The sequence below is a fragment of the Hippocampus bargibanti genome, linkage group LG18 (genome assembly GCF_051943395.1).
Source record: "Hippocampus bargibanti isolate YZ-2025 linkage group LG18, ASM5194339v1, whole genome shotgun sequence".
NCBI classification, from domain to species: domain Eukaryota; kingdom Metazoa; phylum Chordata; class Actinopteri; order Syngnathiformes; family Syngnathidae; genus Hippocampus; species Hippocampus bargibanti.
The window spans coordinates 5,203,465-5,217,843 of NC_142751.1; the positions used below are offsets into that span (position 1 = coordinate 5,203,465).

At 39.3% G+C, this 14,379-nt stretch overlaps 1 protein-coding gene across 3 annotated transcripts; it reads right to left on the reverse strand.

Annotated features, from left to right (window-relative positions):
- Positions 1-339: 339 nt before the first annotated feature.
- Positions 340-13,979, reverse strand: hmgcs1 (3-hydroxy-3-methylglutaryl-CoA synthase 1 (soluble)). 3 transcript variants are annotated; one of them, XM_089020627.1, is made up of 11 exons: positions 13,833-13,952; positions 13,085-13,185; positions 12,457-12,905; positions 12,138-12,263; positions 11,423-11,587; positions 7,040-7,208; positions 6,716-6,886; positions 5,188-5,294; positions 4,996-5,121; positions 3,372-3,529; positions 340-1,806 (listed from the first exon to the last, which is right to left on the reverse strand). In XM_089020627.1, coding segments are annotated over exons 2-11 (1,551 nt in total). In that variant the 5' UTR covers positions 13,087-13,185; positions 13,833-13,952; the 3' UTR covers positions 340-1,728. The 3 variants fall into 3 exon arrangements, with proteins under 3 accessions (XP_088876753.1, XP_088876755.1, XP_088876754.1); XM_089020629.1 differs by lacking the exon at positions 13,085-13,185 and having other exon boundaries at positions 13,833-13,979; XM_089020628.1 differs by lacking the exon at positions 13,833-13,952 and having other exon boundaries at positions 13,085-13,822.
- Positions 13,980-14,379: the final 400 nt, after the last annotated feature.

The following is a 14,379-nucleotide window of genomic DNA, read 5'->3' on the forward strand; positions in this document are numbered from 1 at the left end:
AGCTAACAGGTCTGGGTACAAAAACATACCAAGTCACTGAGACAAGGAAGAAATACGTTAGCAGACTTGTGCAAAAGTTGCTCTTCGCATACGACCACTTTTGGTAAAGGGTTTCTTGCCGCGGGTTATCCAAACCTCCCATTGAACTCGGAGGGCCACTTTAAATGCACACGATTCACACGCGTAGTTTTAGTTAGATTAGCCGCAGGGTTGCAAGTTTGTGACAAAAGTTGCGGTTTATAGTCCGGAAATTACGGTAATCATCTCAGGGTATTTACCTGTTTTAGTGAGCAAAAAAAAAAACTATTTGGGATAAGTGAAAACAGACCAACAAAAATGTTGAATATGGTAATCATTTATTTTCATTTACAGAAACAGCATGGCTAAAATAAATTGTATGGAGCATCCACTCCTATCTACAATGCATAAATAATTTTAACGCGTTCACTGTACATTAACATCAAAATTTAAGACCGTGTGACCTATTAGGTAAGCCACCTTAAACTACATCAGTCACACGAGCAAAACAGCCACAATTCATTTGTGGTGCGAGCATGTGTGGTTAGGCACCAATTGACTGTACAACCGAGAATTTCTGTACATCAGGAAAGACATTTTGTTTACATTTGATACATCATTGAAATAAGGCTTATGGCATATGTAAATGTAATTACAAAAAAACTCTACAATTATCCACAGCCCATTAAATTCAATACTAATGGTTGCCATCGTTTCTACCTGAGTACTATTTTTACCGTATTCATATGCCAGATATTTCATTCAAGATTTAACAGGAATACAGCAACTAGAGAGACACGGAAAAAGAAAGAACTTCGAATGACAAAAATTCATAAACTCAAAATGATGGCCACTGTCAGTTCAAAAGAAATTTATGGGGCCGAGCTTCTTGTCAATGTTGTCAAACATGACACAAGCTTGAAGCACCAAAAACACATAGACGCAAATAGACATTGACTCGAGATTTTTTTACCCCGATGTAGATTAGTTTCTGTTTCTTAATAGTTAGCAGATAGAGAGTGGTGTGGCAGAAAAGATTAAGTGGATACAACTAAGTTATCAGTTTGAAGTAATATCTCATGATAATAACCATATCAGTTTGTTTGATTGACAATATATACCAGTATCATTCAACATCATTTTAAAAATGATTTAAAATATTAAACATATATTTTTTTTACCCCGAAGGTTTACAGACACTGCCAAACAACCAACTACCAAGCTAGTTTTTATTCAGAGCGCCATGTGATTTTATATCTTTCAATGCGTCCAGGCTATAATTGATTATTAGGAAGAAAAAAAATAATTCTAAGTTGGGACAGTTAGACAAAATATGCATGAAAATGATGATAAGGGTTGGCTGCTGTCAAAACAGTCTGACTGCTGCCAAACGTGTACATGTAAAATCCTCAATTTAAATTTTAAAACGGAATTTGGTTTCTCTGGTGAGGTGATGCTCAACTCGCAATGGTCTGTGCTGCAAAATAAAATCAGGAAATTGAAGTTTTCCTCACACTCTTTGATGTGTGAAATATATCGTCTACCCTTGCTGAGTATGGGTGAGGAACAAACAGTTCAGCGGCATCAAAAAGGTGTCCACAAGCTACGTTGCCAAAGCAATGACACGCTGGCGACCCTTTTGACCAACTTGTTGTTTGCACCGTTTCCAAACCTCTGGACCTTGAAGAGCTGGAGGGTGAGGGTGGGCTCTCATTTGCTGACGCCAGTGTCGTTGTTGGAGGTGGCCATAGGGATGCGCGGCATTTTCTTGGCTGGACTCGGGATATGCTAGAAGGACAGATCATTTTTCACATACGGCACGTCAGAAACGTTTATATGGTCTAAACAGCGTCATTGCTTAACAAATGCAGTTCATGTGTCGTTCCAAACATGAAAACATAAAGTGATGAAGCCACAGATAAGTTTGCATAATTTTTCTTATCAGAGCTATGAAGTATTTGCTAAGTTTTTGTCAATCTTGCTTGGTTGAATTTTTTGAACTTGTCATTGCAAATGCTTCAAAGCCTCCAATTCTAAATCTTTAGTAAGGCAACAAATCAAATTGAAGCATATAAATAAACTGTTTTCCATATTAATTCATGTTTAATTTGCCTTCATTTTGTCATAAACCGAACTTAAAATACCCAAACACGAATATAATAAATATAGTTTATGACACATAAAAAAAAAATCTGAATCATAATACAGTAAAGTCTCGTTATATCGATATTCAAGGGAGTCCGAAAAAATATCGATATAACCGGGACTATCGATATATCCGACCCTGTTTGCATGTAATTTTCTCCGTGCGTGCATAGAAATAGTATCGATATAACCGGGACTATCGATATATCCGATATCGATATAACGAGACTTTACTGTATTAATAATACATTTCATTTATAAGCGCCTTCACTCACCCCGGAAGTAACTCAAATAGATGGAAAGCTAGCTAGCCAATATATTGCCAAATGATACCTAGCTAGATAGCCAGCCAGCGAGCTAGCTAATAGATGGCTAGCTAGCCAGCCAGATAGCTAATAGATAGCAAATAGCCAGGAAATAATAATAATAATACATTTCATTTTTAAGCGCCTTTCAAAACTCTCAAGGTCACTTTACAGCCACAGGATACGTTTTTCACTCAACCTGGAAGTAACTCAAATAGATAGAAAGCTAGCTAGCTGGCCAATCGTTAGCCAACAGATACCTAGCTAGATAGCCAGTCAGCTAGAAAGCCAGTTAGCTAGATGGTGAATAGATAGCTACCTAGCTAGCCAGCCAGATAGCTAATATAGATAGCAAGTGATAATACTAATAAAAATAATAATAGTAATAATGATAATAATACATGTCATTTATAAGCGCCTTTCAAAACTGTCATGGTTACTTGACAGTCACAGGACAAGTTTTTCGACTGCAATCTAATCTAATGGTGGTCCAGGATAGCCAGCCAGCTAGATAGTGGATAGATAGCTAGCTAGATAGCAGATAGCTAACAAATGATAATAATAATAATAATAATAATAATAATAATAATAATAATAATAATAATAATAATAATGTGTTTAGCCCTCAACCCAGCTCATGTTTCCTTTTTTTATGGACGAACGCTCCAACGTGTGGTGAAATCTGCCTCGTAGTGAGAGCAAGATCTGAGATAGAAGGATGACAAAGTGACTTTGGCCACCACAGGGCACAACAATGACATTTAGTCAAATGGTCATCCTTACTTGTAAAACATATAGTAACACATATTCAATAATTCGGTGAGCTCTGGTGTGCAATGCAAGACAATTCTTTTTCCAAGTCAAGAGCCAGCTTCAAAAGACTTCACTTGTGTTTGTGTGTACCTCAGTGGCATTGTTGGAACGAACACGTTCTGGCTCCGAAGGCAGCTCACTGTCTAGAGGTCTCCTGGCGTATTCCCGACGGTGTTTTTCATCCACTCGTGTCAAGTACCAAGTACCTGGAAAAAGGTCCGCCACAGAACCACGAGGGACGTAGCTGGCTGTAAGGTAAGGACAGATTTAAAATAGTATTTTCAGGTTATAGATAAAAAGACTTTACGGTAGACTAGAGCAGGCTAAAAAGCACATTGCCGTGGCATAGGCGACTTTCCCCATCAAAACAAAATGTGCACCAACGTTGCGGCCATGTTGGCAAGGGAAAGTCTCATCAAACTTAATGAAGCATTGTCAAGTTGGGTACAGCAAAATTGAAATTAAGTTTGATCAGGTCTACTTGAATGGGCACTTTGCTTTAGGAGCAAACATGAAAGGAATGAACAATTCGATTCAAAGCGATATGGCCAAAATAGCACAATGCAATTCTCTAATTGCAACGGATGCCATTTGGAGAAATAAAAGACTATTTTGTGCACTAGGTTTTATTTATTTACAGGTACAGTGATACCTCACCTTACGAACTAAATTGGTTCCCAGAAAATATGTGTCGGGTGAAAAGTGTGTCTTCCAAACATTAATTTCCCATAGGAAACCATTAAAAATGAGAATAATCCGTTTTCAGGTCTCCGTAAAACACAATTTTCGACTAATCTTAAAACTACACAAAATATAACATATTTTATGTATAATAAATGTGATATTGTATTGCAATCAAAGAAATAAACTGTACTGTATAATAAAGCCGTTTTAATTATAATAATACATTTCATTTTGTGATGGTAGTTGATGGCTTGATGGAATGGAGTGGGAGCAGGAGGGAGTAAATTACCCTCACTCACACTGTCCCTTGTGTGCTGCTTTTCATTAATCCAAATCAACCTCTTCTATTGCCTTAGACCGTTGCTTAGACAACACAGAAACACCCTTTGCCACACGTAGCAATGGTCGACTTAGCACACTGGTAGTGGGACGCTAAATCACACAAACGCACACCTCGTTCGTTTTTCTCGATGATCTCCTTGTTCTGCTCGACCATAATTTTGTTTTGTGTCCTCTTCGACTGAACACTAGCCTGTGGTGGGGTCTTTTTCGGTCCCAAAAAAGCAAACGTATACACTCGATAGCAAACCCCGTATGCACTCAGAAAAAAGGGGTGTGGAAAAATAGTCCTCCAGCCATTGTGGCGCTCCATGTGTTTCCCGAAAACAAGTTTGTATGCCAAGATTATATTCTCGCGAATTTAATGTTTGTAAGACGAAAAGTTCGTTAACTAAAGCGTTCGTAAACCGAGGTATCACTTATTTTATTTTTACATAAGTGCATTAATTTTTACATAAGTGCAAAAAACAGATAACGTGTATGTAAGTTCAGAGGAAATTGGATTTGAAATGCAGTATTTGAATGAAAAGTGAAAAGATGTGATGAAGCCACATCGTTTTATTTTAATCTGTGACTTATTTCGTGACTTCTTAAATATGACAGAGCAATATGTTGCTTTACTTTACCTATCTATCAATCATTGTGTCATTAAGATTTGCACTGTTCAAAATTAAGATGGTAAAAGTCCTACCTAGGTGGTGGGTCTCTTCTCTGAGCTTCATGTTTTCGGAGAAGACAACAGGTGAAACCTTCTTCCTTGATTCCAGTCTGACCTTAAGGTCACTCATACTGCAGATAAGTTTGTCAAGAGCAGAACCTGCGGGCATCAATCACAACTGATTCAAGTCAGTTCCAAAGTAGGGCCGAGCGTTGGGAAACTTACCAGGTGTGTGGTCCTGTGACACCTTGAGAGAATACAGAGTTGCAGCAAATCCTGAGCCATAGGAGAAGACTCCAATCCTCTGACCTGCCATCTCCGAAGATGTGTGTCTAAAACAAAAATGCCAATCCGTTACACTAAAATTAGGAACATCGACATAACTTTGCTGATTATTTGTCAACACATATGTACTTTAGTTATATTTTATATAATGGTACGGCTGATCATGGTTTTTGGATTCTGTAGTAGAAAAAAAAAAACAAGAAATAAAAATGCAAAATTCCTGGAAAAACGTGACCAAAAAAGTTTCAAGTGCATCATGACGACATATGTCATCATATGCTTTGTAGTTTTATTTTAAAAGTCAATGAAGTGTTAATAGTGGTCATGTTTTTAATGTATGTGTCCAAAGTGCATCTGCAATTAAAATAAAGATGGCCAGTTTTCGTGTTTGTTTCATTTGGAAAGACGGCTCCAGTTGTCTAGAACTTGTATATATTTTTTTAAAGTTACCATTAAGTTAATGGTTTTAATTAACATTCTTATTTTCAGGATACCATATTTTCCTGTTTATCAATTGCAGTTTGTTTTTAACAGTTTGGCCCAATGCGCAATTTTTACTCTGGAGCGATTTGCTTAAAATGATTAACACATTATTTTCAACACAAGAGGGCGCTCTATTCCCATGTTATTCACTGATGTAAACGATATATAATAATAATAATACATTTCATTTATAAGCGCCTTTCAAAACTCTCATGGTCACTTTACAGTCACAGGTTAAGTTTTTCTGTGGGTAAGCAGCAGCAGCCACATTCGCCAGCGTTCACTCAACCCGGAAGTAACTTAAATAGACAGAAAGCTAGCTCGCTAATAGATAGCAAATAGCTAGCTAGTTGTGTTAAGTTCATTCTGTCTCTTTGGTATCTGTTACAAATCAGCTAGATAGCTACATAGCTAATAGATAGCTAGATAGCAAATAGCTAGCTGGAAAAGAAAGCGCCTACCATCTATCTCTGCCTACCTTCTATCTCCGCAGTTGGACTTGCTATTTAAAAAGTGGCAAAAACATGAATATTTTATTGTATTTAGGTGTGGCAGGTGATGGTTTGTTAAACTTGTTAGCATGCTTTTTATGTTGGAGTTATGTGAATAACTCTTACACTGTTACATGAACATGTACTGTACACTTTTTCAGCATGTTGTTTTTTTTTTCTGTTTTGAATTGCCTTTCAAGATGATTTGTCTTGTCTTTGTGTTTCTCCCAAAATGAGTTTCGATACACAACTGTGCCTCTATCAAAATACAATGTAATAATTCGTTTCAACAACGAGGAGCTGTCAGTTTGACTGAATTTCAGTTCTGAACTTTATCAAGCTTGATATGATATCCTTACCGACAAGAGGGATTCTTATCTGACATGTGTAGCAATCACAGCATATGCTATTAATTTGTGATTCATGTTCTTGCCTGCGTGGTGATAGCGACTGGTGCATGCGTGTCAAAACAAAAGCCAAATATTGAGACATACTGCGCAATGACTGATGCCAAGCAGCCATAGACTGAAGGGGTATACATATTTCCGTTCTGGTTGGATATGAGCAAAGACAGCTTCGTCTTTCTCTCAAACAAGTCCGCACTGGCTTTCATGAAGGCTTTCTCAACATCGCGATCAAAGTAGGTCTCCTCTGGCTTGACGTCTCTGCCACAAAGAACACAAATATGATGTAAGGACAATGCGGCACATGTTTGATGACATTAAGATGTGTGCATTTTAATGATAAGTAAGCATCTCTTCAGGAAGAGAGCATTGGGTAAATGTCCCTTTGTCCAGCCATTCTTACTGTTGGTTTACCTGAAAGCATCAAGGCCACTGAAGGGGCCCGTCTCTGTATTGGGGCATGGGTGGTTTAGGAAGTCATTCAGCATCAGTCTAGCCAAAGACTTTTGCACCAGCTTGCAGTATGGCGAGTGGAAGACGAGAAAACCAAAGTCCTCCAAAGAAAAGCGCTTCTCTGAATCATCTGTCAAGAAGTGAGAGGCTTAAAAAAGGGTTCAAAAGTACTACCGGGAATTGCTTCGTTTAGCACAATAAAGGAACTGTTTTATTGATAAAATGCAATCCCATTTTACCTTTTATCAGGGTAGTGACTATGAATATCCCAATCAATTTTTTTTGTTGAACCGCATCTGCTATTACAGTCCGAAAAGTATAAAAAAGTACACCCTTCTTGTCTCATTTGTCTAAATTGTGTTTATTTGAATAACAGTATCCAACATAACTTTTTCAAACTAATGCGAAGACCATTGGGATAGTGCCTCAAACAAAATCTTCCTCTTTTCCTTTCAGCTTTTCCCTTCAAGGGGTTGCCACAGCAAATCAGTGTCCTCCATCTTTCGAGGTTTGATCCGCATGTTTGTTTTGGCCAAGCTTTTACGTCGGATGCCCTTCCTGACACAACCCTCTGTATTTATCCGGGCTTGGGACCGGCACAAGAAGACATATGTCCCTTTGTGGCTAAAGAACAAGCAACTCGCTCAGTAAAAGGCTCCCAAACACAAAATGGTAATCGCCAATAAACAAACAAAATGTTTTATAGCATGTCTGTGGTTGCAGTACAAAGTAACTACCGGTACCCAAATGCACCATATCGTCCGCACAGAAAGACGTACACATTTCCCAAAAGCTAACAGTGCACCTTATAATTCCATGCACCTAATGTATGGTCTCAGTCTATTTATATTCCCATTCAGTTGTTTCCATGTTCATATTACTATGCAATTGAATGGCGAAGATAACAATAATAATAATAACAATACATTTCATTTATAAGCGCTTTTCCAAACTTTCAAGATCACTTTACAGTCACAGGATAGGTTTTTCTGCGATTGAACAGTGGCAGCCACACGCGCCAGCGTTCACTCAACCCGGAAGTAACTCAAATAGACAGAAAGCTAGCTAGCTAGCCAATCGATAGCTAACAGATGCCTAGCTAAATAGCCAGCCAGCTAGCTAATCAATAGCTACCTAGATAGCTAGCCGGCCAGATAGCTAATAGATGGCAAACGATAATAATAATAATAATAATAATAATAATAATATTTAATATATAAGTGCCTTTCAAAACTCTCAAGGTCACTTTACAGTCACAGGATAAGTTTTTCTGCGGGTGAGTAGCGGCAGCCACACGCGCCAGCGTTCACTCAACCTGGAAGTAACTCAAATAGATAGAAAGCTAGCTAGCTGGCCAATCGTTAGCCAACAGATGCCTAGCTAGATAGCCAGTCAGCTAGATAGCCAGCCAGCTAGTGAAAAGCTAGATAGATAGATAGCCAGCCAGATAGCTAATAGATAGCAAATAGCTAGCAAGTGATGATAATAATTAGCATAAACAAATTGTGTTTGCGGTGCACCCTCTATGTGAAAAAAGGCTGTTCGTTTAAGGCACAAGTGTCAAAGTCAAGGCCCTGGGGCCAAATCCGGCCCGTTACATCATTTTTTTTGGCCCGCGAAACCAAATCAAATCATGATGCTTGCTAAAATCTTAACCAAAATGTCATATTTTTGGATGTAAAGCACAATAACAGTCATTATTCTTGACTTCAGATTTGAAAATGTATTATTTTTTGTGCGCTCTATATGTAATATGTGGAGGGGATTAAACATTCGGCCCTTGCGAGGAAACCATAACTACAATGTGGCCCGCGGCAAAAAAATGACTTTGACAGGCCTGGTTAAAGGGGTGTGCCATGTATTCCGAGGCACCTTATAATGTAGCAAATACAGTACATTTAAAATAACTGGGTAATGTCGTTCTCACACTGTGTTGCCTCAAAGCCATGCCATTTATTGGGCAGCACTTATGTTGTCTCTTTTTCGGGGGTTATTGATCAGAATCAGAAAAACCTTATTTCGTCCCACAATGGGGAAATTTGCATTATTGATGAACAGTTATTGCACAACTGGTGTCAATTGTGGTCAAAAGGGTAATTTACAAATTTATAGTATTCGTCATGGGCGTATTTCAACGGAAAATTGTTCGTCATAGTTCAAGAAAGTGGAAAGTGACAGCCTGAAGGAGTTTTGTGGATTCCAAGCACCCACATGGATATGTTTTATTGCCCTGCGTCTTGCACTTCACCAAACAAACCTCAAATGACACTCAAAAGTCAAAGTACTCTCAGTAATCTTGAGACTGCTTTCATCTGAATTGCTCGAGGTTAAGCACACAGAAGTGCAGAGAACAGTTTGTCTCGTTGATCAATGATTCACGACACTTTGGCTCCCTCAATTAAACACATTTACTCAGCAGATTAAAGGCTCGTTTCAAAGCTACTTTATGATCACTGAACTTGGATAAACTTAGCACAGTGAGCCATGTAAATCCAACAGCAAGTAATGTCCTGATCCCTCTCAATCAATTAGGAAGTCGGGGTCTTTGAGGCCACTCATAGACCCCATAATCAGTCAGGACAATAGAAGTAATCAGTGTAGCCTCAGGGAATAGTCTTCTGCACCCCCCAACCTAAGAGCAGGGACCTATCATAGCAGAGGTCTGGCACCATCACCACCTCTGGACAGTCGGGATATACAGATAACATCCGTGTCACGACTGGCGTGAGCAACGCGTACTGCAATTGTGGCCAGCTAGCATGTCACACACTCGCACAGCAATTTACTGCGTGAATACACTCAATACAGTAGTTATGCAGTGCAGATACCGTCTCGGCAACATCTCCTGCAGTACTGTACATTGCTTTTGTCATTTATTCATGTCATTTCCTATCGAGTCGGTTTGCTTGTTTGTTTGCGTTTCTGAGTGTCATTGAAGTCATTATTGATTTACTAGCCACAATGCTTGTACTGCTTTATTTCGTGCATATGATATCGATCCTGGTTAAGCGCTTTGTTACAGCTTTAGGTGTTGTTCAAGCGCTATATAAATCAATATATATTGCATTATGTTTTCGGGGACGGACATTCATCTTCTTGAGCACAACGCACCTAGACACAGAAGGACATGCTTGTAGTTGCTTGAGTCGAACAAATTAATAATGTCTACACAACAGCTCTTTTAGTTTCGGAGCTGCAACTTGAAGTATACGTTTTCTGTGTCTTGCTCTGTCATCTGATTAAACCATAATCGGCAAAAGAGACATGTGTGTGCATCTGAGTGGCACACACATTGTTTTGTTTCCTGTTTATTTTAGAGCAACATAATATCCGGTGTGATGTGGTGTCGCATTAATCCCACAATTAAACAAAATCCTGTTAAAATTGACTTGCATTAATTCCTAGAATAATGCATTAAACTGACAATACTGCGATGAATGGATGGGTAGATGGGTGGGTGGGTGGGTGGGTGGATGGATGGAGATGCAGAGAGATATATAGAGAGAGACTTAAAGGACAACCAACGTCACTTTTTTGTTTCCTAACTGACATCAGAAAAACGTTTTATAGCATCTAAAATACCCAAAACACGCAGTATGATATTTTTAGTCAAATGCAAAACACCAATAAAAATGACTTCAAGTGTCAAAAATCTGCAAAAAAATTGAGCTGTGAATTGGGCATTTTCAGAAAGTCCCACCCCCAGTTCGTGACATCACGCCAAGACATCTTGCATTGCAGGAGAATCAAAACAATGGCTTCAGATTAGCAGAATATGCCTTCTTGTTACACATTCAGTTATGAATATGATTCAAATAGTTCTGAAGAGGAAAGCATACATGTTTGCAATCGATCAAAGAATTTATTCCGTGCCATTTTGAGACAACATTGGGGGGAAATTCATCACCAAAAAAGAGGCAGAAAATGGTGACCAACCTCCTGTGAGGAATTAATCAGCCCGTTTCCACAGGCTGATAAATTCCTTATATGGAGCCTGGTCGCCCTCTTCTGGCTCTTTTTGGTGCAACACAACGTTTTCAGACCAAACAAGCACAGCAAAATGCATTGACGTGATGGAAGGAATGCTACAATGTGTCCTTTTTTTCTGTCAGGGGCGTTCCTTCAGTGACGTCACGTACGGACTCGTCACCAACTCAAAAACTAGACTTCCGGAATATTCAGAGCGAGTCTTAAAACGTAAAATATAGCTATATGCGGTGGAGTCTTTGTAAAATACGCTCAGTAGAAGTCATTTGAAGCCATTTTACAAATTATGGACACAACTCGTCCGGAGACGTCGGTTGTCCTTTAATGTTTTCAACTGTAAAAACACTTTTGACTAACCTCTTTGCCACTGAGCATGGATCTTTTTCCGGTACACAGAGTAGCAGCGGTCCAGGGCACTCAGGTAGCACTCAATTGATAGCTTGCCATCCACTACAGGATACTCTGACATGAGGTTAGGTTTGTAGAAGTCATACGCATGCTGCATGTGAGTTCCTCGTAGACCTATAAAAGAAACAAAGTACATCATCATTAACACACTTAATTGTTATCTTAAATCTTATCATAGTGTTAGTCTGATATGATTACGGGACAGGCTGGCCATGTGTTAGGAGTCAATTTTGGATTGGATTTGCCTTTATGAGTCACACAGTGGAAAAATTCACATTTCACAGCAGCAAATATTGGTGGAGTTTCCAATCACAGGATCCATCTTGGTCATTATGTGTGGGGACATTGCTGCCAGCAGTTTTGGTTCACTGACGAGGCTTTTCGGATGAGGAACGGGGCGTCCGACACCTTCAGGAGGTGCAAATGATGGCTGAAGAAACCTTCACATCACTTCTTTTTATTTATCCAGCTATCTCTAGCTACCGAGCTGGCTATCTATTTGCTATCTGGCTGGCTAGCTATCTATCTCGCTGCTCACCCGCAGAAAAAAAAAATATCCTGTGACTGTAAAGTGTCCTTGAGAGTTTTGAAAGGCACTTATAAATGTAATGTATTATTATTATTATAATTCAGTAACTGATTAAGACATTTTACATTTTCTGACCTCTTTCAAATGCCAAAGGAGCATTGGGTCCAATCAGCATTGCCACAGCACCAGCACCGCCTGTAGGTCTGGCACTTCCTGAGCCGTAAACAGCAATGTCGCCTGCGACAACTAAGGCATAGCGGCCTGCATCAAGAAAAGAAGATCAACCACAGAAAGGGGGGGGAAATAGTGATACCTACTATATAGCAGTGAAAAAACTAACATTTTGGAATGAACTACATCATGGTTCAGTGGACAATCATTAAATTAACATTCACCTGTCAATATCAAACAATGACTGACTCTACTCATTATTTGTGTGTGTTTGTTCACCTACCATCCCACGAGCTGGATTCAACCCAATTTACAGCATTGAAGAGAGCAGCGGTCCCACCATAACAGGCATTTGTGGTGTCAATTCCTTCCACATCAGTATTACCTGAATCTTCAAAGAGCTGCATGAGTACCGTCTTTACAGATTTGGACTTATCAATGATGCTCTCAGTGCCAACTTCCAAACGACCGATTGAATCATAAGACAGGCTGTTCTTCTCCATCAGTCTTTGGACCACAGTCAGGCAAAGGGAGTTGATATCTTCACAGTCTGAGCAAAAACCCATACAGGCCTGACCGAGGCCCACTGTGTATTTGCCAGCTGTAACACCATCAAATTGTTCCAGTTCAGCTTGGTCCACATATTGCGATGGGAAGTACAGTTCCATCGCAATGATACCCACATCCTTGGGCCACGGACCCAAGCAGTTATTAGAGGCAGAACCAGGCATCCTGTATTGGTTAAAATGTTTCATATTTAGACTCATGGTAATATGCAGTGAAATGAAGATAATTGAGTGCTCAGTTCAAATGTAAAGTCCTTGTTATTTCATTATTCTTATTAAAAAATCTTCTATTGGTTCAAAAAATTGTAACGTTCTCAGTCAACAATTGATAAAATGTAGATTTACATTGGCTGGTGACACTGGGTTTATTTTAGAGGTGAGGTGTCTCTGGTGCATTCACCCCGTTCATAGGGTCAGAACGTAGGGAGACAAGGTGACGATTTGACCTCGAATGAAAATAACAATGAATTAACATTTTACATCGTTGTGGAGGTTCCAACCACACAACACACAAAAACGGACGCAAATTATACTTATTAAAAAGTTCACAAAAATGATGGCAAGAACGTTTCTATCACTTTCTGTCGTTATTGACAACAAAAGATTGGAGAGGGCTAGCATTGGGATTCTGGGAAAATAAAACTGGGTGAAAGGTTAACGGAATTTGTATCAAGTTAAAACGGTCATCCACACCACTGCCGTCATCTGTAACTCGCTATGTCAGTAAACACGGTGACATCTAGCAACACACAAGACAGAAAGAATGAAATGCCATTTAATGTGGACAAACTCCTCAGTGATGAACACGATAGAAGCGTCATCAAGGAAGGTTTCCTACCCGGAGCAATACATTGACGGACATGCTTTAGCGATGTGTCAAGCTAGCTCACTTCGATCTTGTGACATCTTTCACAACAGTTCAGATGACAACTTCTCATAGCAGTTGCTCATTTTAAGTTTTCATATGATGTAAAAAGATCGCAGATACCAGAGTCCCAATAAGCTCGTCGGAAAGGTGTCCTTATAGATAATAAAAAAATCTAACCGATCAACTATTTATCGTACGCATCAAAATTAAACATAAAAATCTTACCTGCGTGAATTTAATGCCTGTAACGTTATTTGGTTTGTACAGAGCGCCAGTAAATGAGCAATTCTGAAATACACACTAACCACGGCAGAACAGTATTTATATGCCAGGATGACTTGGGGAAACTATGTGCTACGTACAAGACGAGTCGACCAATCAGATAACAAGGTACTTCAGCCAATGTGCAGATGGGGTAGCAGCGTATATTTCCCGGCCAACCAGAAAGTAAGAAAGGCAACCGGGGAACAACACTGGAACGGTGGTCCAATAGAATCATGTGCACGATGTCTGGTGAGAGGGGACAACCAATCACAGCCTGAACGTAATTCCTGGCGCGGTAAGTCGATCGTGTAGTGGGCAGCCCTGAACGTCTCAAATCAGGTGTTCCTTCTTGTGTCAATTTATTTGGAACTTTGAAATGAATGTGATCTCTATGAAACATTGTTAAACGTGACTCTTCCAAGATGTACATTTACACATTGTGAAGGACAAATATAACTCAGTTAAATTAGTAGTTCAAGACTCACTCAGGCAAACACTGTATACTTTA

What these genes read in the sequence shown, in the direction of transcription:
- hmgcs1 (XM_089020627.1), bottom strand. An exon ending in TTGGCATCAGTCATTGCGCA is followed by an intron (nt 5,295 to 6,715) that starts GTATGTCTCAAT and finishes TTTTTGTTTTAG; the next exon opens with ACACACATCTTCGGAGATGG. An exon ending in GTCACAGGACCACACACCTG is followed by an intron (nt 5,122 to 5,187) that starts GTAAGTTTCCCA and finishes TGATGCCCGCAG; the next exon opens with GTTCTGCTCTTGACAAACTT.